The 26,141-nt window shown below is 40.2% G+C and overlaps 1 protein-coding gene across 9 annotated transcripts in view; it reads right to left on the bottom strand.

Annotated features, from left to right (window-relative positions):
- The window catches only part of ctnnd2b (catenin (cadherin-associated protein), delta 2b), an 81,072-nt gene that overhangs the window by 4,505 nt on the left and 50,426 nt on the right, over positions 1-26,141 (bottom strand). For 3 of the 9 annotated variants that reach the window (XM_026936865.3, XM_053233044.1, XM_026936867.3), the window contains 12 exons: positions 24,387-24,621; positions 21,763-21,819; positions 15,992-16,124; positions 15,327-15,540; positions 12,736-12,919; positions 10,018-10,135; positions 8,915-9,100; positions 8,196-8,390; positions 6,533-6,683; positions 5,522-5,738; positions 4,448-4,532; positions 3,692-3,818 (listed from right to left, as the gene is read on the bottom strand). In XM_026936865.3, coding sequence (XP_026792666.1) covers positions 3,692-3,818; positions 4,448-4,532; positions 5,522-5,738; positions 6,533-6,683; positions 8,196-8,390; positions 8,915-9,100; positions 10,018-10,135; positions 12,736-12,919; positions 15,327-15,540; positions 15,992-16,124; positions 21,763-21,819; positions 24,387-24,621 — 1,902 coding nt within the window. The remainder of the gene's footprint in view (positions 1-3,691; positions 3,819-4,447; positions 4,533-5,521; positions 5,739-6,532; positions 6,684-8,195; positions 8,391-8,914; positions 9,101-10,017; positions 10,136-12,735; positions 12,920-15,326; positions 15,541-15,991; positions 16,125-21,762; positions 21,820-24,386; positions 24,622-26,141) is intronic. The other 6 variants (XM_026936866.3, XM_053233045.1, XM_026936869.3 and 3 more) reach the window with 3 other exon arrangements.

The raw sequence follows: 26,141 nt of genomic DNA on the forward strand, positions 1-26,141 counted from the left end.
TTTGAATTTTAGTAACCATGTAGCCTTCGAATTTACCAAAAGGTCTGTTTGTGTACCAGTCCTCTGGATTTTCTAGATTATTCAATATAACGTTAAATATAAATATAATTTTGAATGTCAGGTCAGAGTTTTCAATTTGAGATGCAGCTCATGACAATCATGAAAACGGCAGAAAGATTTAAAGAAAGACAGAGCTCGTCAGTGTGCTTAACATCGCTGTGAATGAAACCACTAAATATTTTACAGTTCGACTTGGAATCCAGATGGACAAGGATGTGAATGTCACTATTAATCCTCCAGATGTATCTAGGATACACAAGTGAGAGTGCAAACAATGCTGCTCTTGCTCTTCTGCAGGGTTTAACCCTCTCTACTATAAATAACAGACTGGTAAAGTTTGAAAAGTGAGCAGATATCAGTATTTACTTTCAGCAGTTTCTAAATAGTATCAGCCACTTAATAGTTGTTTTTGTTAAGTCTTTTTCCTGACTCCTGTTACTATGCATGTGTTTCACCTCTTTTGCCAAATTCATGTCAATAAACATTGCAAGTAAGTAGCACTGACAAGGTCTGCAAGAAAATCTAATTACTCAAAGTAAAACAAAGACTAAGTGACAACTGCACGCTTCCATCTGTATGTACAGATCACAAGGGTAATGAAGGGACCCAACCAGCAACACAGCAGTGCTAGATGAAGGTACAGATACAATATATAACGCCACCAACCCACCCACCTGCCACTACAAACTCACCTAATCAGTGCTGATATATCTGACTTCTCTGATACAAATGGAATGGTCATATAATGACAGTTCTGTTCTCCCTTCATAGCTGATCAATAGTTCAGAGTAATCGAGGGATCTGGATGAAATACCTACAAAGCTACACTATATGGCCAAAGATTTGTGGACATGTGACTATCAAACCCATATGTGGTTTTTCCACATCCCATTCCATATTTAGTCCCCCTTTACTGTAAAATTGATATCCACTCTTCTGGGAAGACTTTCCACTAGATTTTGGAGTGTGGCTGTGGGAAGGTTGTGTCCATTCAGCCACAAGAGCATTAGTGAGATCAGGCACTGATGTTGGGTCCATTCCATCCCAAAGGTGTTCACTGGGTTTGACATCAGGGCTCTGTTCAGGCCACTCGAGTTCTTCCACTCCAACCTTGGCAAACCATGTCTTCATGGACCTTGCTTTGTGCACAGGGGCATTGTCATGCTGGAACATGTTTGGCCTTCTTAGTTCCAGCAGAGGGAAACTGTACTGCTACAGCATACAAAGACATTCTATACAATTGTGTGCTTCCAACACTGTGGCAACAGTTCGAGGAAGAAATACATATGGGTGTGATGGTCAGGTGTCCACAACCTTTTGGCTATATAGTGTATAATGATTATTTAAATCAACATGAGCTAGATATAATCCACATAATGTCATAAGGATGTTATTTAAGGTCAGAATTTTGGTAGACCTAAAGCATGGTTTAAATCAACTGCATTTTTTCCAACTCCATTTTCTCAGGGGAATGTAGGAGGATACTTTTGTAATCCACATAAAAAGAACAAATCCTCAGAGGATTTCCACAAAGTAGTAACACAGTTTGGCAGGAAGTTTTATCCCTTTGTGTCCTTGTTACACTGATTCATCGTCTAACATAGTGGTTCTTTGTTCAAGGATATAGTGTTGGTATAGTGGTGTACAGGGTATCAGTGACCTCTAGTGACCTCTCCATGACTAAAGCATGTGTAAGAGAAGAGCGCACTGAGATTTCGCTTGTTTTCAAAAGTTATTATTCATTTTTCAGTAATGAAGTATACCTGATGAATGACTTGATTAGCTTATTGCAGCTATTAAAAGAAAAAGCTATTAAAAGAAAAGTGTGCCTATTGCACACTCGAGCTTCTTTCACACTGTTTTAATGGAAAAGGTAGTATACCCTGGAGACTCTGATAGCTTGCCATAGGCATATAAGACCCAAATGTATCGTGTAAGGTAGTGTAAGCAGAGGTGGTGATCAGCCATCTGGTGCTGATATAAAGCCACAGTGGCAGATAATTAAATAAGGTTTAGTTCACAGAAGAAACCTTTGCCGCAGTTGTATGAAGGACATAAGTACAACCCCTTGCACAGATCTCAGGACTAGGAAGTGCTACAATCAAATGAGGTGAAGCTGTACAGCATTTGCACACAGTTACATTTTGTCCCTGACATCTGCCCTATCCTGACACCTTCTCTAACTTTAAATCAGGCATGACAACATTGCTAACAAGAAAATCCTAGCAAGCAGAGAGAAATAAAGAATTTTACCACAAAAACCCTAGCATATGTTGATGGATTTTTTTTTCCAAATGTACACAAGCAAAAACAAACAAACAAAAAAAAAAACAGCCAGTCCAATAAGACTTGCTCCATTTTTTAAGGAAGTGACAGTAACCTTTATCAGAAGCAAAGGTGTATCTTTCATGTCCTGTGCCCCTAACCCTTCGGTGAACTGTTTTATATTCACATTTGGTCTGATTACTGCTTTAGCTGAGAAAGTAAAAAAAGTAATTTTCAGGTATCTCCCGTATCGCTGTAGCTTGGGGTCAAAAATCATAAATGGACAAATAAGTATACTAAATATAATCATATCACAGAGGAGCCCCTGATACGTTTTCTTATGAATATGCTGTAATTGATTTTACATGACATATGGCATGATTTGACATAAGCAAACAGGCTATATCTACAGTATATGTGTGTTTAACTCTTATCAGAATGTATTCACCTGTTTAATAACTGTCAGGCAATGGTTACTATAGTGCTTACTTGTAAATGTATTGATTACCACATCCTCTCCTTGAGAACTGCAGAATAAGCAACACTGGAAGATGTGAGAGTTACAAACTTGACTGCTTAAATGCTACCCCAAGAGTGCTGAGATTAAATACAACTCTATTCAGTCATCTATTCATCATGGGTGCACACGTTATTATTTTTAAAGATTGCAGGATCTAGCTCGGAATCATAGTGGTGAGAATATAGTATAATTACATTAGAGGCGAGCTAGTCTATAGGCTCTCTATATATTTACGCTTTGACTGAGCCTCACTTTTTTGTTCATATAGTAATTTAGTTGCTACAGAAGGTAATATTAAAAAAGATTTTCAGAAATTAGTTCCATGGGGGAAAACAACATTTAAATACACAACCGGTATCCTTAAAAACTGGATTTATCAGAGTATATACTAAAGGTATAAGAATGTTTCTTAACTGTAACTTTCCCAGTGCTACCCAGCTCCATTTATACATGTCAATAAAATGGGCCTAGTGTGAAAAATATGGAAGTCAAAATCAATTTCTAGGTGAATAATGACCATTCTAAAATTTGCCTAGGATGCATAAATCAAAGTTGCTTCGAGAACTTCCTTTAGTTTAAGTCTGCTATGAAAAATGTTTATGGCAACTTGGGCAAACCTTATGTCTATTTATACACTTACATTAGTAATTCCTCCTGCAAGGCATCTACCAAACGTAAAAGATGTAAATGACTATACATGTTCAAGATACAGTATTGCTAAGCACGAATTCTATACCTTATTTATATAACACGCTTTTTTTTTTACTGCAGAAGATATGTACAGTTTTCACAAAGTAAAGTGTTTATGGTGATACTTTGAATCAAGTGCCATAGAAGTCCACTCACCTGAGCGGTTATTGGGTGAGGTCCGCACGGGAGAGATGGATGGAGTGCGAGAGGAAGAATAAGGTCTCTGTCTGTCTCTCTCTATTGTAGAGGAGGAGCCCACAAAGTGGTACTGCGAATAACCATCCTGCAAATAATGCAAATCAGTCAATGTGGCAGCTAGTGAGTTTCTATTAACTACCTTGAAATAAACACTGGAATGGCTCTGAAATATTTTGTAAACCGATTTTCTTCCAATTTTGTTGTAGCCCTGGTCAGATTTAGTAGCAGGCCTCTTCATCATCCTATAAAGTGGTCACTAGACTCTCCCAATCAGGAAAAGCCTTACACTGCATCTTTTTTAGACTTTAAACATATTGTCCACTGTTTCTTCTACAAAATTTCCTGTGCACTGTGTGCTTACTTGTGACATCATACAACACAATGACACATCTATATTTGTACTTGCGATCAGAGCCTCAGAAAGAATGAAACAGTCAATGGGAATGTCCTCAGCTGCTATACACAATAAGCAAAGGTTTAATACTACAGCACTATCTTAATACTGCCTTGTCCATTCAAGACATTTAAAGCAAATCTGTGTGTCTATGCAAAAATATAGACCCTGACCTATTTTGTACTAGCATTAGGAAACATCTTTTGATGGCAACTACAAAGTACTTTTTTAAGTTGCTCCTGGATAAAGGTATCTGCCAAATGCTGTAAATGTAAAGGTAGAATAATGTAGCATAGGATGCATGCATATGAATTCACTACCTTTTTGTACAGGCTGCGCAGATCCCGGTACTGCCACATGCTATTTAGAACTTGAGATGCGGCTTTCACCACTTTAGGTGAGTGTCTACAGGGGAACATTCAGGTGAAAATGGTTAAAATTTGCACACTCTGCAAATCTAAATAATAGCAATAAGATCATTTTAGGCTGTGAGAGACAGAGAGAGAAAGAGAGCGAGAAATTTACATAATACATCTATAAATTTACAAATTTCTACCAATTTACCTACATAATAGACAACGAGTAAAAATAGAAGGTTATGTATGTATCTGTGGAGGTGTGCCAGGACTGAGTGGCTCATGCTTCAGTATAGTAAAGCAGAAATCTTGATTAGTTTTAGAAAACTGAGATCATGTTAGCTTTAATTACTTAATGGAAATGTTTAAAAAGCCTGCCAGACCTGTCATTTTAGTCTTACAGATTGTTGAGAATACACACTTGAAGGAAACACCCACAGTTCACTGCAAAATTGACAAAGGTAAATGAAAAATGACTTCAATCCTGTCTTTAGTTGGACTTGTGCCCATGGCCAGTAAAAAGTAATTTTCGTCCCCATAAAAAAAAGAAAAAATCTATTGGAATTCTTAAAGCAAATGATGGAACTGCACACTCTCATTGGTCTCGCATGTTAACATCGCTGCCAGAGGGGAATGAATTACCAGGCACTTCTCCATTACGATTTGAGCTGGAGATAAGACAGCACCTTGCAATGAGAAAAGCACCGTGGGCAAGTTACAGACTAGAGAAGATATTAATTCCATAGCTAGCATTAAAGTAATATTTTATTTAAAAGGCCTTTTAGAAAAACACTCATAACAAATAACCTGCTCAAGCATTCTATATAGATAATATGATATGATAATAACTAGAATAACTGCTTTGCTAAGTTTCTGTAGTTCTGTAAGCCTGTAAGTGTCTCTATAAGCCTTTGTAAATGCATATCAAATATGTCTTATGTGTATGTCTGTATGAGTATGCATGTCTTATAAATGTTCTGTGTTAATTGGGAGTTTCAAACGCTGAAGTAGGCTCTCTGAAGCAGTTCTGCTACATACTTATCTCCTTTGCTGCGTGCAATGCCAATAAGCTTCTCGATGCCTCCAGCATCACGTAAGGCTTTGGCGTTTTCCATGTTCTTGGTAATGACCTCGTGAAGAGCGCAGCAGATGGCTGTGATGGTGTCGTCGGACATGCTCTTTCCCACGCCGCCGCCACTGCTGTTATTGTTGCCTCCTGGCAGGCGGTGGACCAGGTCTCTCATGGCGTACTTGCCTTCAGGGGAGCAGAGGAACCACAGAGAGAGAGAGAGAGAGAGAGAGAGAGAGAGGAGAGCTTTGGTTTATAGGCAGATGGAACAGGGACTGTTTGAGGGGGTGGGAGTGTACAATCTGTGTTGCACTGAGACACTTTTCTGCAATTCAGGCCCCAATAGTTTGACACTTCCACTACTGGGCTCATAGGTCATTTCAGACTGCAGACACACAACCACCAGTCATGCGATTAACATTATTATTCTGTTAAATGTTGGAATTCACCAATTAGCTTCCTAAATGCACCAATAGTTTCATATTATTATTTCTGAGTACTAAGTAATGCATGACATTGAATATTTCAGGAAAGATTTCTCCACTTCAGCATGCTTTCAGAATGTTTCGCATAATTCTTGCTCTTTATTTCTCACATGACACACATGCCTCTGCCTTAGACTGAGACCAGACTGACTGGTTACCATGGAGACTCCAAGGCGCACCTCAGCACCCAAACCATTGCAAAGATCGATAATTGTCTGTTGCTGCAACATTTCTAACAATAACGTGACACCTCTCATGCTAGCATACATTTATTAAATAACCAAGATTGCTTGCTGGATTTATTAAATAAATGAGATTACCTACTATGCACACACACACACACACAGATATTACAATCCCCAGAGCAAAAGTAATTAGAGAATACAATGAATGTTATACAAAGAACCATTATTATGTTGTAAAATTCACTCCTGTAATAAATCAACTACAAAATGCTCGCTCTAAAGCATGCAGCTCTCCTATCCACAAACGTACCGATGAGCTCTTTGTTCCTCACATCCAAAGCCATGTTCCTGAGTGCTGTGGCCACAGCACACACCACACGGTCGTTATCGATTCTCAGCAGCTCCACCAAGATAGGAAGGCCTTTCTCTTTTCTTACAGCTGCCCGGATATACACTGACCACTACAAAACACGCAGTGGAAAAAGCTTTTTTACAAGGTAGCACGTCACATAAGCAAGTCAGTTTTAGATTACTTAACTCTAACTGGATTGTGTGTGATTGTTTAGGCATGATGCTAAACTGGCATATATACTGCGTATAGGGTTCCATTATGTCTTAGCTACACTAGTCTTGTAGTTTCAGACAAACTTGCAAATGTAAAATATTTAGTCAAACTGTTCCCTTCAGAAATATGCTTTGATTAGAGAACTTGTTATTGTGCACACACACTCACCAGCCACTTTATTAGCAACACCTGTACACCTGCACATTCATGCATATATCCAGTCAGCCAATCACATGGCAGCAGTGTGATGCATAAAATCATGCAGATGCAGGTCAAGAGTTTCAGTTAATTTTCACATCAAACGTCAGAATGGGGAAAAAAATGTGATCTCAGTGGCATGGTTTTTTTTTGGTGCCAGATGGGCTGGTTTGAGTGTTTCAGAAACTGCTGATCTCCTGGGATTTTCACACACAGTAGTCTCTAGAGTTCACACAGAATGTTGTGAAAAACAAAAAACATACAGTGAGAGGCAGTTATGCAGGCGGAAACAGCTTGTTGATGAGAGAGAGGCCAGACTGGTTCAAGCTGACAGAAAGGCTACAGTAACTCAAATAACCACTTTTTACAACTGTAGAGAGCAGAAAGGCATCTCAGAATGCACAACACATCAACCCTTGAGGTGGATGGGCTACAGTAGCAGAAGACCACATTTGGTTCCACTCTTGATCTGAGGCTGCAAGCCTACAGTTAAGAACAGGAATCTGAGGCTACAGTGGGCACAGCATTACCAAAACTGGACAGATGAGCCTGTGCCCACAGCAGCCTCAGATTCCTGCTCTTGGCTGTATGTGGTCTTCTCCTGTTGTAGCCCATCTGCCTCAAAGTTTGACCTGTTGTGCATCTGAGATGCTTTTCTGCGCACCATGGTTTTAAAAAGTGGTTATTTGATTAACTGTAGTCTTCTTGTAAGCACGAACCAGTCTGGTCATTCTCCTCTGACCTCTTTCATCCACAAGGTGTTTCTGCATGCAGAACTGAAGCTCCATACGATTCTGTGTAAATTCTATAGACTGTTGTGCTTGAAAATCCTTCTTGACCTGTACCTGTATGATTTGATGCATTGCGCTGCTGCCACATGTTTGACTGATTGGATATTTGCATGAATGAGCAGGTGTACAGCCATTCCTAATAAAGTGGCTAGTGAGTGTAAGTGAATAAGTGAAGTCTGGACTTTAAGTACAGTTTTTATATAACTGAGTAATTTTAACTGAGCTGTAAAGAAGGTAGTATTGAATGTATGCCAGAGAAAGCTGTGTGATAAATATAAGCCAGAACTCAGGAGGGCTAGGATTTGTGTTGGGACATTGTGAAGGCATGGCTCAAGCTGTGCGAACGTTGTATGTCTGTGTCAGTAGGAGTGCAAGTTGACCCAGTTGGGCTGTGCTTTTGAGAGGGTGGAGTTACTCACTGGCTTCGGGGTGGGGCCTACCTTCCAGCTGCCTGCCGCCAGATTCTGTAGAGCCCCTGCAGCCCCCTCAAGCGTGTCCGGGTTGGAGCATTCTGACAGCAGCGTGAGGTATGGCTTCACTATGGACGGGTGCCAGAGCATCTGCAGCCCCTTCGGAGGATCACCGGAGTCTGGAAAAGGACCGACGCCATCCCACTGAGAGCACAGGAAGAGCAAACCTCATTAAACACTCGATTTAGAAGAAACTCTAGAGAAATACAGCAACTTCAGTGTCTTATTAAAAAACAGCCATAAACAGAGAGCTGATAAAATGTAGGCAAACATTTGAAGTTAGGTGCCAATCTGTTGTGCAACAAGTTGAGCAATCCAGCTGTACTGCAAAGCAGCTGCTCCATCATCACCTTCTCAGACATGCATGTGCGTCACAGTAAATGACTGGGCACCTCAAATGCATTTGTGTTTTGCAATTTAATTTAAAAGCCACAAGGTTGGGAGATAATGCAACCTTGGAGCTTCCCGTTGTGCCCATGTGGCTGACGGAGAATATGGCCAATGGCCCCTCTATTGCTACTGTTTTCAGAGCCTAAATGAAATCAGCTCTCTAAAGTAAGTAATTATCTACTGGAAGAGGGCTGATTGGCGACGCAGGCTGCCTGAATGGCAGTGCTGCTAAGTGGTGCTAATTGCTAGCAGCTGCGGTGCTCGTGCCTGTGGCCCACCTGATCGTGGCTCTTCTTTTTCTTCTTCTTCTTGCCCCAGCAGCCAGAGCTCTCGGCATCCTTCCCGCTGGCGTCAGTGCACAGCACCCCATCTAGCTCGTCTGAGCCCAGCTGCTGCCCCTGGGACGTCTCTGCTGCTAGCCGATAGGACAGGTTCCTCAAGATACACACGCAGTTCTCTACGGTCTTTAATAAAAATGGCACAAGGGAGAAAGAAATCCAGGAGAAAGATGACGGCCGGGGCTGGAATTTGCATTTGCAGCTTACAATGGATCTACTTTGATATACACTGATGGTTGATCTTATGCTTAAAAAATAGTTGAATGCAGTAGTTGAATAGTTGAATAATTGAACACACCTAATCCCTGAAAGTTCAACTTTGCCAGATTTTTGTCTTCTTTGCAAAACCTATGCATTACTGCAACAATGTTGTTAATAGTTTCTTGTTAGATTGGTCCTCTGGATGGAGTCCAGTGTAGAGCTAATCCTATTCTGCTGAGCAGTGAGGCAGGACAAAGCAAAGGAGGAGACCTTGCATTGTTTCAGAGGATTTAAATCTGACAGTCTGCTATTCCTAATTCTCTGACTGGTTCTCATGTATAACAGCATTCAAGGAGGGAGAAAGAGCTCTTAAGATGAAAGAAAACTGGAGACTGAATATAAGGATGTGTCTTTAACTTAATCTGTGCAATTACCATTCTCTGCTCTTAATACTGTAACTGCTAATACAATAGTGAGGGAGGAATGCACAAACACTCTCAATGTTAATTACTACTGGAATGAGTGCAAACAAATTGAGGCTGTATATGCGCTGAAGCACTCCTTCCAGTCTCCCTCTGGATGATTTATAATTGTTCTTCCAATCTGTGTACATACATGTGTGTATGCCTCTATTTGATCCTGATTCCACTGTTTAGCCTTATTTGTGTAAAATCTGTGATTTTCAACCTCACTTTCTTTTATCTGTCTGCACTTTATGATTGCATTAGAAGGAAGACTATGTTATCTGCTATGTTACCTGCTCCAGCAGCTGAGCGTACGAGTGTACCTGGTGAGAACAGTTGCTCAGAATGTTGCGTATGTAAAAAAGCATTGCTTCGGACCTTGCTGTCAATCTCACTGCTGCCGAGCGCAGTCTGAATGACGTAGAGCAGAGCGTCCGTCAGCCCCTCGCACTCTCTCATCCTGCGTCTTGCCTCTTCTCCTGCCGAGCTCACGTTCCTGCAGAACACAACTATTTTTCAGCATCAGTGAAGTATTTATCCTTTCTTCTGACAGTGAACAAGTGTTTCAAGTGTTGCAAGACACCAACAGTAACAAGAAATCATAAATGATGAATGCACAAGAACAATTCCTGATTTAAATACGGAGCTTCTACACATAAAAACAACCCTCAGTGTGCTGGAATCTGTCATAGAAATGATGCATGGTAGCTACTGCAATCTGAATATTTTGTTAACCTCGAGTGTGCATGGTCCTGGAGGGCTCATTAGAGTGCGACCTACCACGTGCCAAATCAAAGGCTACATCATCATTCCTCTGGCACTAGAAAAATGCTGCCATTCCTGCAGGTGCTGTGGCAGCAGTGTTCGACTGTTAAATATTCAATTGGTTTCCCAGAGCCTCGGTCAACCGTGAAACAGATTAATTAGCACACAGGGCTTAGGGGAGAGCTTGGGCCAGCCAGCTCACTTCCAGCGTGACTCTGCACTTCCTCTGCCATTGTCCAGCTGCCTCACACCTGAGTGGGTGCTGTCTGTGCTACGCTCATTGATGGATTAGGCTAAGGGATGCACAAGGTTATATGTAAAAGTATCTGATCTGTAAACTGAGCACTGAGAAGAAACATCAATATAAGAGGAAACACTACACATACTCCAGAACATAAAAAAGTACACATGCCTACTGCATTATAGATGATGGTGCATCAAAAATGCAGTCATGGCCCATATGGCTAAAACTAATAAACCCCCTCCCCAAAAATGCCGAAGCAGGCAAATGCACTGGCTGTGATCTCATTATTCTTTGTAGACAGGCTATTCTGGCCACATACACAAGGGCAGCCCACATATATCAGCAGCAAAATGCCTGACAGAGTTCCAATTGATTCCCAGTGCCAGCTCTATAATCACATTGGCCTTTATTCATCAAAGCTGCACAGAAACAAGTGCAGATTTTCGTGCACTGAATGACGTGCAAAGGAATCTGCATCTGCTTCATGAAACTGTCATACAACATCAAAACTGTGATTTGAGTGCAAATAATGAATCAGCTGCATGGAATCAAGCCCCTGACCGCTAGTCACTCATTTAAATATCGTATGCATATGGCATGCCCAAATTATACTGTACATCAATTTATATAAAACACACCCTAATTTATGCAAGTGTTGCAATAGTGAGCAAATGAAAGAAAAGCATGCAGCCAGCTATCCAATATCTGAGAAAGATCTCAGGAGAGAAAGAGCCATCCAGCATCTGAGGAAAGAAACACTGAGAGAGCAAAAAAATAATTTCAGTGAAATGAAGTTAGAGGTGGTTTTGCTCAAGGTTGCTGCAAAAAAAGAGAGTTACGGAAGTGTGCTATTTTTGTAAAACTATTCATGGCCGTCATCATGTAGAAAACAGAAAAAAAAAACATTTTCTGTCACCTGTATTTAAGAACAGAATCATCTATGTTTGATCATTTCAAACAAAACATTCCAAAAAGCCCCAAAAATTCCCTGTCAAATTTATTAAATTTTTAGGTGCTATTTTTGGGTGCTTTGTGTCATTGCACTATGTGTTCATTATTGTGCACAACCAGTGTGGACGCAACGGAAAACCATGCTGTCTATTTTTTTGGCATTGCTTTCTTACCTTAAAGTGTTACATACCTGCTCAATTCCATACCTTAAGAAGAATTACGACTGGTGAACTGGATCAACCAGGATACCACCCACTACTAGTCTAATCTACTAAGGCACTGATCACTTATATTCATACCCAAACATAAACCAAACAACGAAGATGGCGCGTCACAATAATCAATGCTGAGGCAATTTATCCAATGTGACTGAAACATAGTTACGCAAACCAATTACATTTAGCAGCAGTGTTTCCTAAAGGCCACCAAGCTCATTAGCAAATTAGAGCCACTATTGAGCGAATGTAAAATGTACAATGAGAACTCAATACACAGTGACATTTGCAGGATGTAAAAATTCATTTCAGTCAGGCACAATATTGTTTAACCACTAGCTTTTAAAAAGGGGCTCCTTGTACACAGTGCTTACACACATCCAAAATCAAATCCTAATAGGACAACAGTGGCTAAGCCAATAAGCCAATGGCTAAGCAGTACAACAAAGCTGCATAAGAAGATTTCTAATTATACACTACCTACATAAATTTTCTGTTGCTGCTCATCATATATTAGTCATGTAGAGAAGCTACAGATCTGAAAAAACTTTTTCCTGCCTGTGTCCCACTGTGTTTATGATGTCCTGTTTGTGTGGCTACAACAGTGTTTTATTCTCTGAGGTAAATCAGTATTCACATATAGACAGTAAAAACCCATGTGACATCTGAATGAATGGCTACTACAGAAACAATAACATATTCCAATAAGCAAATTAATGCAGACCTGTGACTTGAATTACTGTTGCAGAAAATTAATGAACACCTTCTGACCAATCAGATTCAAGAATTCATACTGCACAGCCCAAGTTAAGTTTACAATTACAATTACTAAGTTAGTTTTACAATTACATGGATATCAAAACTCTCTCTCTCTATCTGTGTGTGTGTTTTCTGTGGGTGTGTGTATATATGACATGCTACCTGAGGCATCCGGTGGCGTTGCGGAGCACTTGTGAAGAGTGCAGGTGCAGTTTGCGCTCGTCCTGGTGTGGGGAGGAGTCCCAGCCAGAGTGAGGGATGATCACGGTGTTGGTGAGCACAGCCAGTGCATCCTGGATTATAGGCATCTTCAACGCATCACACGAGGACAAGTTCCACAGCACGCCTGCACATAGCCGTGCCCCAAAATACCCATGAATGAAACATGTCTTGAGCACAGAATGGCCACAAATTCAGCACTACAGCACATACAGTCCCCTCAGAAAGTATTGCAATAGTGAGGCCAATTCTTTTGTTTTTGCTATACACAGAAGACATTTGGGTTTGAGATCAAAAGGTGAATATGAAACGATAGATCAGAATTTTAGCTTTCATTTCCTAATATTTACATATAGATGTGTTAAACAACTTAGAATATAGCATATTTTGTTTGTAACCACCCATTTTTCAAGTGATCAAAAATATCGGAACATGTGTCTGACTGGTGTTTCTTGTTGCCCAGGTGTGTCCTATTAGATTGATTGTTTAAACAGTTAATATCTCTGAATGTCTACTCTTGGTTTGAGTCATGGGTTTTGCCTGTGAAGACTGCATTTGTTGGTAAAAAGGATAAACCAACATGAAGACAAGAGAGCTGTCTATGGGAGAAAAGCAAGCCATTTTGAGGCTGAGAAAAGATATCCGCTGATCAGAGCCATTGCACAAGCATTGGGCATAGCCAATACAACAATTTGGAATGTCCTGAAAAAGAAAGAAACCGCTGGTGTACTAACAACCAGACATAGAACAGGTTGGGCAAGGAAAACAATAGCAGCTGATGACAGAAATGTGACAGATGTGAGTGCTGTGAAAAATATCCCAAAACAACAGTCAGTGACATCAACAACAGCCTCCACAGGGCAGGGGTGAAGGTATCACAATCCACCATTTGAAGAAGACTTCAAGAGCAGAAATACAGAGACCATACCACAAGATGCAAACCAGTCATCAGGAGTAAAAAATCTGAAGGCCTGATTGGAATTTGCAAAGAAATACAGAGATGAGCCACAAAAGTTCTGGAACCAAGATTAACCTCCACCAAAGTGATGGAAAGGCCAAAGTATGGAGAAAGAAAGGATCTGCCTACTATCCAAAATATACTAGCTCATCGGTCAAGCACGGTGGAGGTAGTGTCATGGCTTGGGCTTGCACGGCTGCTTCTGGAACGGGCTCACTATTCTTTATTGATGATGTAACTCATCATAGTAGCAGCAGAATGAATTCAGAAGTCTACAGAAACATTCTGTCTGCCAATTTACAGAGATATTTATCCAGTCTAATTGGGAGAAACTGCATCATGCAGCAAGACAGTGACCCAAAGCACTCTATCAGGGGAAAAAGTGAAAGGTTTTAGACTGGACAAGTCAATCACCACACCTTAACCCAATTGAGAATGCATTTCACCATCCTGAAGAGAAGACTGAAGGGAGAAACCCCCCAAAACAAACAACAACTGAAAGAAACTGTGGTACAAGCCTGGAAAGCATCACAAAAGAAGAATGCAACAGTTTGGTGATGTCAGTGGGTCGCCAGCTTAATGCAGTTATTGTAAGCAAGGGATGTGCAACTAAATAGTAAGTGTTATTTACGTTAAGACTATCTGTTCCTATACTTTTACTCACCTAAAAATTGGGTGGTCTGCCACCAAAGTTGCCATGCTCTAAGTTGTTGAACACATCTAGATCACATCAGGAAATAAAAGCTGAAATTCTGATCTATTGTCTCATATTCATTTATTATTTTAAACTCAAACCCAAATGTCTGGAGTGTATAGTAAAAACAAAAGAATTGGCCTTCCCGTTCCAGTACTTTAGAAGGGAACTGTAAATGCCATTAACATACTTTACTTAAAAATATGTTTGGTGCTCAAAGCACTGATTGCATGAAAAGCTCCAGACAGTCTGTAAAAAGACCTCAATCAGCTAAAAATTTATATAAAAATACTTTCCTGTGCTGTGTTGGAGGCAGTGGTTACACAGTGCAGGGATTTTAATGAAAAATGGCCCTTTGGCTCTGATGCATTTTGCCTCTATCAATTTTAAGTGCCTTGACTGTTGCTCTGAACTTGATTGTTGATTACTGCCTGTGTTAAACCCTTGTGAAGGATGTCCTTTTACGCAAGCATTTCTTAAATTTTGTGTTTGACATTTATGAAATGTCTACACTAGAAAAATAACGCCCCATTTTCTCTCATGTCCTAAAGAAGGGCTCCTGGGGACTGGCCTTTACTTAAATCCTCAAACAAAGCTTTAAGATAAATGCCCATTTCTCACACACATTAGAAAAAAAGTCCCACACACTGTGATGGAAAGTACATGCATTATCTGTCAGTAATTTCCATAATTGTCACCAATTAGCAGATCATTAACTATGCATCTAAAAGTTGCTGTGTTCAGCTACAGCAAGAAGACAATTGAGAGCTAATGAACAATGAACTATTCAGTCATAAGATAAGAACAACAAGTGATAATGACATAAATACATGGTGATATAGAGGACTGAGAGATTTAAAGACGTGAGATAGCGAGAAATACCTGTGAGCAGTTCTCTGATCTCCACATCTGTGGTTTTGCGAAGAAGGCGCACCAGGGCTGGGATGCCCCCGCAGTTCTTCAGTGCGATCTTGTTATCATCATTGGCTTTGCCATAGACCAAGTTCCTCAGAGCACCACAAGCGCTACGGTGCACATCGCTCATCCGGTGATCCAACAGGTCTACCAGTAGCTGGATGCCCCCCTGTCTTCGTATCTGCAGCAAACGGCGGAACAAAACAAACTACTACTACTACAGTTTTTCTATGTGACCATTTATTTATCTAATTCAATCTGCGTCTGTTTATCTGTGGGAGTGTTTTTATATCCTCAGAGCATTCTGCTCCAAGTGTATCATACCACGTTTTTACAGACTGCTGTGGCTGATATACTTGTACTAACACCACACACACTACCACATCATGTAGCTACTATATATCTAATCAAATGACAATTGGCAATTTGAAGAAAACCCAAATGAGAGGCAAAGCGCATTGCTAACCAATACACTAGTCCATGTAATATGTGAATTTCAGGCCTCATATGGCAGCAGCTTCCCTGTCAAATAATATTTAAATTGATCACATAATACAGTCAGTTGTCCTGAAATTTCTGAAACTAAGAGGAAATCATAGCATGCTGTCTGGCGTATGTGGGTGGTGCTTTACCTCTGATTTGATCTTATTGTCTCCGAAGCACAGATGCTGCAGGTAGGCTGCAGCATTAGACTGCACAGATGGGAACTGGTGTTGTAGCATTTGGATCACTTCAGGCAGCTCAGGATCCCTCCAGCCAAACTCTCTGGAGAGGAACACACACACACACAAACACACAGTCTACACCATGTGGAGGAATCCCACATCATTAAAGCACAGCAATAATATTAAGAGCTCTGCGCCAGTCACACAAAACATTACTGTGACAGAAAGTAACAGCACATTTCTCTTTTAATAAATACACAGCAAGAACAATCTTTTCCTCTCTTCTGCATCTCAAGGAACCTTTAGCTGCTAGCTAGGTGTCTGCATCCGCCTCTAGCTTTCCTTTGTGAACTGCACAGCTCTTTAAAAAGAAATGCCAAACAAACTGATAAGGGAATGGTTTTAAGCAACAAAACCAATTAAGCTGTGAACATGGAGTAGAATGGTTTTGGGAAACACAATCAAAGACAGAAATAAGACATGAGTAACTGAAATATGCCAGACAACACTCGTGATCGGCCACTTGTTCTCTCTGGAGAAAAATTTATTCACGGTATAACATCCTCCCAGCAAAGACAACCTCCATCACCGGTGATTGCTCTAGCCTGTATGATTGCTCCACTCTAGCCTTATCATTTCCCACAGCAGCCTGGAGGTGGCTGAGCCTCTGACTGGTGCTTCATGCACGGGGCACTAACGATGCAGCACAGAATGCTGCTTATGCTGTACCACTCTAACAGGAACAGACTGCAATCTGCAAAGACAACGGCAGCATGCTATTCTGACATCTGCTAAGAGAAACACACATGCTGTATACCAACAGGCCAGGGCATCTTTCCTTTCTTGTGTTTTTCATTCTCTCTCTGTCCTTCTTACTGCTCTGCTCATAAACACCAAGTGAACCGCCTCTCTCGTGTCAAAACCGGTCAACTCAGGGGTTGCAATTTAAATAATATGAGTGAACGTGCAGAAATCTGGACAGCACTGATAGAAAGAGAGCAAGAGAAGGCAAAAGAATGAAAGGGAGAACCAGTGGAGAGCAAAAACTGGCATGGGTCATGCTATAGACAGATCACAGAAAAAGAAAGAGTGATGTCAGGTTTGATTCAGAGGCTGTGAGGTTGCTGGAAAACCCTAAGATGGACCAGCAGCTAACAGGAGCCCTGGGAGAGCTCTAGTGTTATACATTCCATTTCACTGCCATCTAACAAAATAACGGAGTGCTCAACTGCAGCCATAAACGACAAATGATCTATTGGGACCAGGTCAAAAAAATACATGTGGAATTTACTTCTCTCTCCTGCTGTACTCTATATACTCCGCCCTTGGCTATAAAGAGCGATGTAAATCAGGGCTGAGACCCTGCAGTGCTGCTCTGAATCATGTACACAGGATCACACACTGTGTTAAGCAGCCAGTATTCTGACCTGAGAGGAGTGCTGCATGCTCTCTTAGTGAAGATATTGTATACAACCTGACGGAGGCATGACAGCATGGCAGAGTAGGTGGCACAAACACACTTTAACCGAATGTTTGTTTAAAGGGTTGCAACCCCACTTGGACGGGGATGGGGTTGCAGGAGATTATTGATTATTTTTTTAACAACTATTAATTAAGCATTAAGCAATTAAATGTATTTTAAAATGATAATATTTTAAAATAATAATTAAAAAAGTCATTATTATTATTATTATTATTATTATTATTATTATTTCATTAGCCTTCAGTTAGCTTGGAGTTCATCTTAACACCCATTTAACAACAGAATCAGACCACACTGATGGTCATGGTTTCTAGCTACAAACTCTACAAAATACAATATTTTTGCTATATTTTGCAGTGTATGTCCACAATCTAATCAGCACATGGGCAATATTTCATTCTGAAGCCTACTGCAGCAGTGTGCACTCTGGTGTCAGGTAAATTCCAAACTTCTTTAAAGTTCAACTGCAACAGAGCGTATAAATGATCATTTTATTTTTGGGATCCAGGATTCAGTGCACTTGCTTGCATCAAATCACTGTGCCCATCTAGGCTGGATGTAACAGCTGAGATACAATGGACAGTTTTGACTATATATCCTGGCATTTTTAAGCTGCAGTGTGGCACACAGGCCCAGTAGTAGTTAAAAGATTGGCAATTGACCTGCTGATAAAGTACCCAATCACACTGTGACCTAGTTACATCAAATGAGTCAAATGATCTAGAGTAGAAAATAGAGAACAAAATACCAGATGGTCTCCAGACAGAGATCAGTACTACTGTGGTCCATGAGACAATTTCAGGTTAATTATTTTCTCAATAAATGCTCTGAAAACAAGCTATGTAAACCGACTATTTGAATGAACTGTACTTTTTTTTTCAATAAAACCCAAATGTTTGATCTACCTTGCATTACACTACTATATTCATTTAAGGAACAAGCCAAGCATTCATTTCAACCAGGCACCATCACTTCTCTATGACTTTCATGTCCGATTGTATATTATATATTATGGGAGACACAAGATCTTTCACAATGGCTCCCTCATTATTACTGACCTTTTTCTTTTTCTTCCAATTCTAAAGGTTACAAGCCAGAGTAATCATCATCATCATCATCATCATCATGATCATCATCATCTTAGGTGATTTTCTTCCCATAGACATGATTGTAGGGATAACAATGGAAGATAACAAAGCTGGAAGAGTTAAAGTGGTTCAGACATATAATGGTTTAAAATAAAATATATACATATAACTGTGTTTCTGGAACTGTGCTTTAGAATCTTTAGATTGTGACTTGTTTAAGACAAAATAGACAAAGCCTAGCTGTATTCTCTGTCTGATATTATAAAGCAGACTGCTGAGTCATTCTCAAGCAGAGGAGCCAAATAGAGAGACACACACATAACATGAAATCAGAAAGGTGATGCAAGACTACTCTCTGTTTCTCTCTTGTACTCTCTTACTCTTTCTCTCTACCATAAATGCCTTAAATGCCTCTATTCACAGCACCACCAATGCAGGCTCTGCTACTGGCTGGAAAGGAAAGATGAACCATGCATGAATAATCAAATGTCATGTGGGAACACAGACCCACCATGATGGCATTCCTCTTTGGAGGCCAGGGACCACTTTGGCTGAGAAATGGTGTCTTCACGCTACAGAGGACCCACCACTTTTTCATTACAGGCTCGCTGATTTCATTCTCTTGTGGTCAGATGTGTAAGTGTTCTGTGTGAGGGCAGAAGCTACTCCCATTACCTCACCTCCCAACAGATAAGGTAGCAGACTGCCTGCGCACCAGAAGACTTGCGTCACATCCTTTCAGCCTCCCAGACTGAGATTACAATTATCCTGGCCTTGGCTGAATTATGACCAAATTACAAAGAAGTCTTCTTATCAGCATATTTTGAATTAAGAACAGTTTCTTATTAAAGCAGCTGATTAGATACAGAGAGAGACAGACAATACAGAGGGAGAGAGAGAGAGGACCTGTGCAACAGTAGGCCAGGCAGGCCTGAAGGCAGAAATCCCTCAGCATAAACTAATGAAACATTTGGCTAGCTACTGGGCTGAGACTAACTCTCCTGTTTGTGACAGCTCTTTGTTTCAGGCCTTTGTCCTGGTTCAGTCAGGTGAGCGTATCTTTAAGCCCCATGGCCAAACCATTAACACCACAATACCCACTGCCAAACTGCATCCCGTCATCCTAAACAGCCCCGTGGGGCTCCGGCAGGGTGCGGCTGAGCTTCTCATGGACCACTGACTGTTGTGTTGCATGAGGGAAAGAAAAAAAAAATAGACAAATAAAAGCATCATAAATTATGCATGCCTGGAAGATGCCTGACTGAATATGATGATTAGAAATGGAGCTAATGGAGCGATATTTTGCAAAGGACACCGTCTATGTACATCAGAGGCAGCCCGGACGGAAGGACTCACAGGGGGTGCAAAAGCTGTGATGAAGCCTGGATGATGGAAAAATGCTGAAAGACACCAAGATGGGTAAAGAAAAGACCAAAAAAAATGTTTAGATGAATCATCGTCCCACTCAGACATGCCTTTTCTGGATATAAAAGGCATATAGACAGCTGAATCACTGAGGCAATGATTTGTGAATTTTTGCTCTTTTCTCTCTCTCGGTAAATAGCGCTGACATCTGGTTTGTCATTTCATTCCGAGCCATGAGTGCATGTACTGAAAATTTACTACGCACTTGATGGCGGATTGACGGAAACAAAATATTTGTATGTCGTACAAATGTACAACTAGCTTGGGGTGATCTGTCATGCTGAGCGACACGCTGAATACACTTAACATGGTAAACAGGAGAGAGCTTATCAGTCCATGTAATTGCTGAAGCTGTGCCTTGTGGTTTAGCTGTTGAAGTGAGCACAGTGTTGAAACAAGCACGCTAATGAGCATGTGACTGGTCTTCTCTGGTGACTCTGCCAGTTTATTGCACAACCTTCCTACACTATTTAGTGCTTAAGATTTCTATGTACAGGAAATGTATATATTACAGAGTACAGCAATAAAACTGACATTTCAGTACTGACTTCTGCATATCACAAGTGCAATATATGTATTTGTATTAATATTTGTATTTCTATCGCACAGCCTCCATACCATAACTCAAATTGGATGCCAACATACTGTACTGTAACTCTTCCAGGAGTAACAAACACTTAGGCTGTATCGCTGTGACTCTAACAGCTGGCAGGAGAAGACGTGATTCTAATGTTTTGTAAAGGTCTGACCCTCTCCTGACCCCTCTTTAAAAGATAGAGAAACTCACACCATGGGCAATTTAGTTCACACGTGTGAACAGCGCCACAGGGCAGCTATGCAAGTTAAGTGCTCAGGCAGAGCCTCCATCCGGCCATCAACTCTGAGGGCATAGCTTTCAATGCCATGCTGCTCTGAACCCACAACATACATGCAATGATGGATGAGCAGGGCAACGTTTCTTCCATGAAACATACAACTGCATATTTTACAGAAATCTGAAAGTTTTCTGAATTTTTTTTTTTAAAAGAGAATGGTATATTTCTCTTTTCTATGAAATGTACAGGCATTATATGTCACTTGACCTTTGAAACATGACATGTTTAGCAGAGTACTAAATAAAGAATTACAGAATACAACTGCATTCTACACACAAGATTTGCTCAAACAGTAAAGGTCATTGCAAATGTTTTATATAAATTTAAAACTATAAAGAAACAACATCACAAACTCCAACCCACAACCAGATGACTATTCTTTCTGCTGTATGTGATTGGACAGATTTATTAGATTTCCAACATAATAGACAGGTCCTTAATTACTGTAACTTCGTAAAAAAAAATAATTATGCCAAAATATGAAATGGTAAGAAACAATGGAGAACAAGATGACGTGATTGCAATGTGATGTTTTGTGGCAAAAAAAGACAAACTCATCACATGATCCAAGACACCATCCATAAAACCTTACTTTAGTCTACTAATTCTGATCTACTGACATTAATCAGAATTATTAGATGGAATAGAGAAACAGACCTCTTAGCTTACTCAAAATGCTGAGGACACACTGGAGGGATTCAAATCTATGCTGCATCTATAAAAGTGCTCCGAAAAGCTCAACGTTTTAGCTAAAAATCGTTTTTTTTTTCACATGCAATGGTGTGCTCTAACAATGTGTCTGTTATATAATAGGTTAAAGTAGAGAAGAGAGATGAAAAGGAGAATGTAAAATAAAAGCTGCATTACTTTGTCATTCTTTGTTCGGCTTGATTTTGATTCCAGACAAGGAATTCAGGGTCGTACCTATCAGGAGACAGGCAGAGAGAGAGAAAAAAGAGAAAGGGTAGGTGGCTAGCACAAAGGGGTTTGACATTTAAAAAAAAAAAAAAAAAAGAACGTATTGATTTTAACTTTCTTTTTTTCCCCATAGCGGAAACACATTACACACTTGCACACAGTTGGCTTTGGACATGCACTATCAGGTTTCGTGTTTAAAAAGCGCTCTTATACAATGAAGATCTCATTAGTACAGTGGATGGTCATTTGTAGTTCTGGGTGTTGCTATGTGGGAACCCCTACAGCATGCTTGATGGAGGTAGGTATGACAGGTGTGTCATGATTTCAAATCTAATTGCGTACACCATCTTTTACCTATATCCTTAGTTCTGCTATGCCTGATACACCAGCGCCACACACACTACCATTCCAGTGTTACTGCTTTGCTGAGAATAATCCACTACCTCAGTAATACCTGGTGGTCCTGTGGTGGTCCCTTTCCAACAACTTTGCAATGTGTATAGCAACAGATAAACTACAGTCAGTAACTGTATACAAAATGCACTCACATAGATAAAACTGCCAGTGAGTGTAGGGTTAATATAGATGTCCCTAATAAAGATAAACAATAAAAATAAAGTGTATGTGCTCTACTGAATATATGTAGTTAAATGTTTGACCCGCTTTTTAACACACCTAAACATCTAAAGATACAGGAAACCTAGATGCCGTATTGGGCTAACCCTGACACGTTCAATGTTGGCGGAGATGACTTTCCAAACTGACTCCATCAAGCTGAAATGAATTCAAAGTTTCCATGGAGATTTTAGCAAAAAAAAAAAAAACTAAAAAAATAATAATAATGCTGAAACACACTGTGCAACATTTGGATGCAAGAATCACAAACACCTCAAAGCAATTTGTTTTTACCAGTTGTGTAGGGGAGGGACATGCAAGGCACACAGTGCGGGGGCCCCAGGATATGTTGGAAAAAACCCCAACTCTACTGAAATTTAATTATTATGCAGCTGGACCGTAAACGTTAGTGAGAGGAAGAAAAGTGCATTTTAATCACAATTAAAGCTAAGAGTATTCTGTGTACCATAGACCTTTTTCCATACTTCGGTGTTACTAATGTGGAAATAGTAGTGCTCCAAACTTCCAGTGAGACAGTGAACAAGGGCAGCAAATACAGCTCGCAATCACTGCAGCGTCCCTAAATGCACAAATAATTCAAGCAAGCATCCATATTTGAGCTTTGACTCATTTCCCACCAGTGTTCTTGTGAGAAAGAAATGGCTTAGTGCTATTCACTGGGATGAGGTGAGCATTTTAAGATTTCAAGAGGCAACATGTACGTCTGTAACCAGCATTTCAAAGACTCGGACTATTCAAAAACCACTGGCTGTAAACACCAAAAACATGGGACTATACCCTCTCGATTTGAATGGACAAATTAAACATCTGTTGTCTGGTGAAACAGCCGGCTTCTTCATTCGTACCACGGAGGTATGAAAAAGGTCTATTAGCTGCCTTAATGACATTTTTGCAATATAGTTTCCCCACTCTTAAAAAGCTACCATTATAGTTATTAGAGTGTAGCTATTTTAATAATTATGTAGTAGATTTAAAAGTATCAATAGTAGTAATTAATTAAGACTTGGTTTATAATGACTCTTTGTTCTACTCACTACATTAGCTACATCCCACTACTTTTCTAAGACTCATATTATTGGAGGTGCAGATATATTTACATTTTCACTACCTGCATCATGCAGAAATGTATGATTTTGCAGACTGTAGTTGAACATAAAGCGAGTTGCAGTTGACTGCTCTCCATAGACTTGAACTGATGTATGATCAGTTGTCGCCCTTCCTTACGCGGCAGAAGTGTTGAAGTATGAAAGAGGTGATAATGTGGCATCTACCTTTCCTATATATACACATATATGCACCCACACTTCTATGCACAGAGGTATCTAAATATAAGTCTTGATGAAAGGTTCCAAAAGTATTAAATTAAAAGTGCATGTTGTGGCTTTGGCTGCAGTCAATAAATACAATGCATCACACGCCATTCGGGTTCCACTCCACTGGCAGTGCGTAGACACGAGAGAAAAACTTAAACATGAAAGGTAAACAAAAGAGATGACAAGAAACCGGCAAAACAAACAAGGTCAAGGCAAAACAACAGAAAAGAACCCCACAACCCCACTATAGCTTGCACCCCATGATATAATGCTTAGGTATTTATCAGTGGCCTTGCAGCTCTTACAAACCAGTAATGTACATCATAGCAATAAGGAGAACAGAAACAATCATGTTTACTAACTAACTGACTTTCATCTCAATCATGCTTACCACCAAAGCAAGTAAGTATGCATTGTGCGGTTATGACATTTGATGACAGGGTGACCTCAAGGCAGTTGGAAAATTAATTAATAAGTGAGTTGTGCTCTAACTCGTGCTGTTCAGCATTTCATTAATATTGTGTGTGTGTCTGTCCGTGTGTGTGTATGTGTTCAACAATATTGCCAAGGCCATTTGATCTCTATTCAGTCAATGGCTGAATGTGAAATGGGGCTTCTGCTCACCTGGGGTCCTTTTGGATGCTGTCCACAGAGGGTGACCTGACCAACGTGGCCTCGGGCGGCAGTGCAGGGCCTGATTTGCTGTAGGGTGAGTCGGTTGAGGGGCAGAACTGCAGCGTGCGATATGGGTTGGCGTAGTCAGGTGCGGCAGCATAATTGGAGCGGGGAAAGGTGCCTGTGGCGTTCTGGCTGCCTGTGCGCTGCAGGGGGATGGGCTCGACGCCAGGGGAGGATGGAGCTGGGGCACAAGAATAGGTGCAAACACACTTTTCAGGGCTCAGTGAAAATACAAAGGAGTTTGAAAGCTAACTTTATCACAAAAAATATATATACATATACAAGAAGCTGTGCATCTGTCCCTGAATCTCAAATGTCATTATACACTATGCAGGGGTGTAACAACGTACAAAATTCAAATTCAATACAAGACATTATAGTGATATCTCGATACAACACATTTTCAATACAAAAACAAGCATTGCCTGAACATGTGTAGTTAGGTATCCATTTTCAGTTGATTCAAAAGTTAGAATTAGAATGCAACAAAAATATACATGGCTAATTAAATATGAGCTCTCTGGCCAAGAGAGCTAATGTGTGCTGGTGTGCAGGGTTGGCAGGTCTCACCTAAAAAAACCTAAAAAACTGCACATAAAGGGGGCGTATTTGAAGCATGTACTTCTCCTATTCTGCTGTTAGCTAGTTGTACTCCACATGTCACCCAGCTTTTAAAAGCTCCAACTGAGCTACACAGTCATGTGTCCTCCACTAGCAAGCAGCTATGAACTTCCCTATCACTGTAGTTATTTCTTTAACCTGGTTGAATCAGTCAGGGAATGCTGTCTTAAAGCAGAGAGAGAGAGAGTATGTGTGGTTTTAGTACTAGCTAGTATGCTAGCATATTGGCTTGTGAAAAACAGCGTGTTTAGGAAAAGCATTTTTTAAAAACCTTGATTGAACCTTCAGCCTCCCGACATAAAGAGGAAGCTTTGTTTTCAGAGGAGGGTGTGTGGGCTTGATTAAGTTTAAGGTTTATTACACCTCGTGTAATATAAGTGGTATTTTATGATGAACAGCCTACTTTATTATGCAGCCTGTTGAATGTATTGATTAATACACAGACGTATCACATAAAGAGCCTCATCTCGAACGATACAATATGCCATATCATTACAGTCCAAACACTATGAATGACGGCAGTATGTAGCGCATTCAGATCCATTATGTTGTACGTTACACAGGGCATCAAAAGGTGAACAGAAAGCTATTTAACTTGGATGACAGACAGGAAGTAAAAAATCAAGCAAAACTGTGATTTTACTGTGAACACAAATAAAACATTTATCTGAAATATTAAACTGCTGTTTTAAAACTGATGTTGCCTCATAAATTCACCAGAAAAAGAACTTTTGAAAAGAAACCTCAGTTGAAAGTTGCTACTACTGAAGTGTTTACGTGCTGGTAGAAACATTATCAAGACGATACTGTAACGGTTGCATCTGACTAATCGATGAAATGCCAAAATTTGTGCGCTGGAAATAGGCCTAAAAACTAAATGACAATTATGCTAAGTACTTACAAGCGGTAAATTCATATGTAACAGCTTAACAGTCTTGAAAAAAACATCTAAACTGTGACTGAAAACATCTTGCACAATATGTTGTCGTTCAAGTAATGAAGTCAGTTTATTTGTAGTTGTTGCTCAGGCAGCTTCAAACACTACCTGTCACTACCTGTGGTGTGAAAAGGATTTCTGTT

Source organism: Pangasianodon hypophthalmus, chromosome 4, assembly GCF_027358585.1.
Source record: "Pangasianodon hypophthalmus isolate fPanHyp1 chromosome 4, fPanHyp1.pri, whole genome shotgun sequence".
Classification (NCBI taxonomy): Eukaryota; Metazoa; Chordata; class Actinopteri; order Siluriformes; family Pangasiidae; genus Pangasianodon; species Pangasianodon hypophthalmus.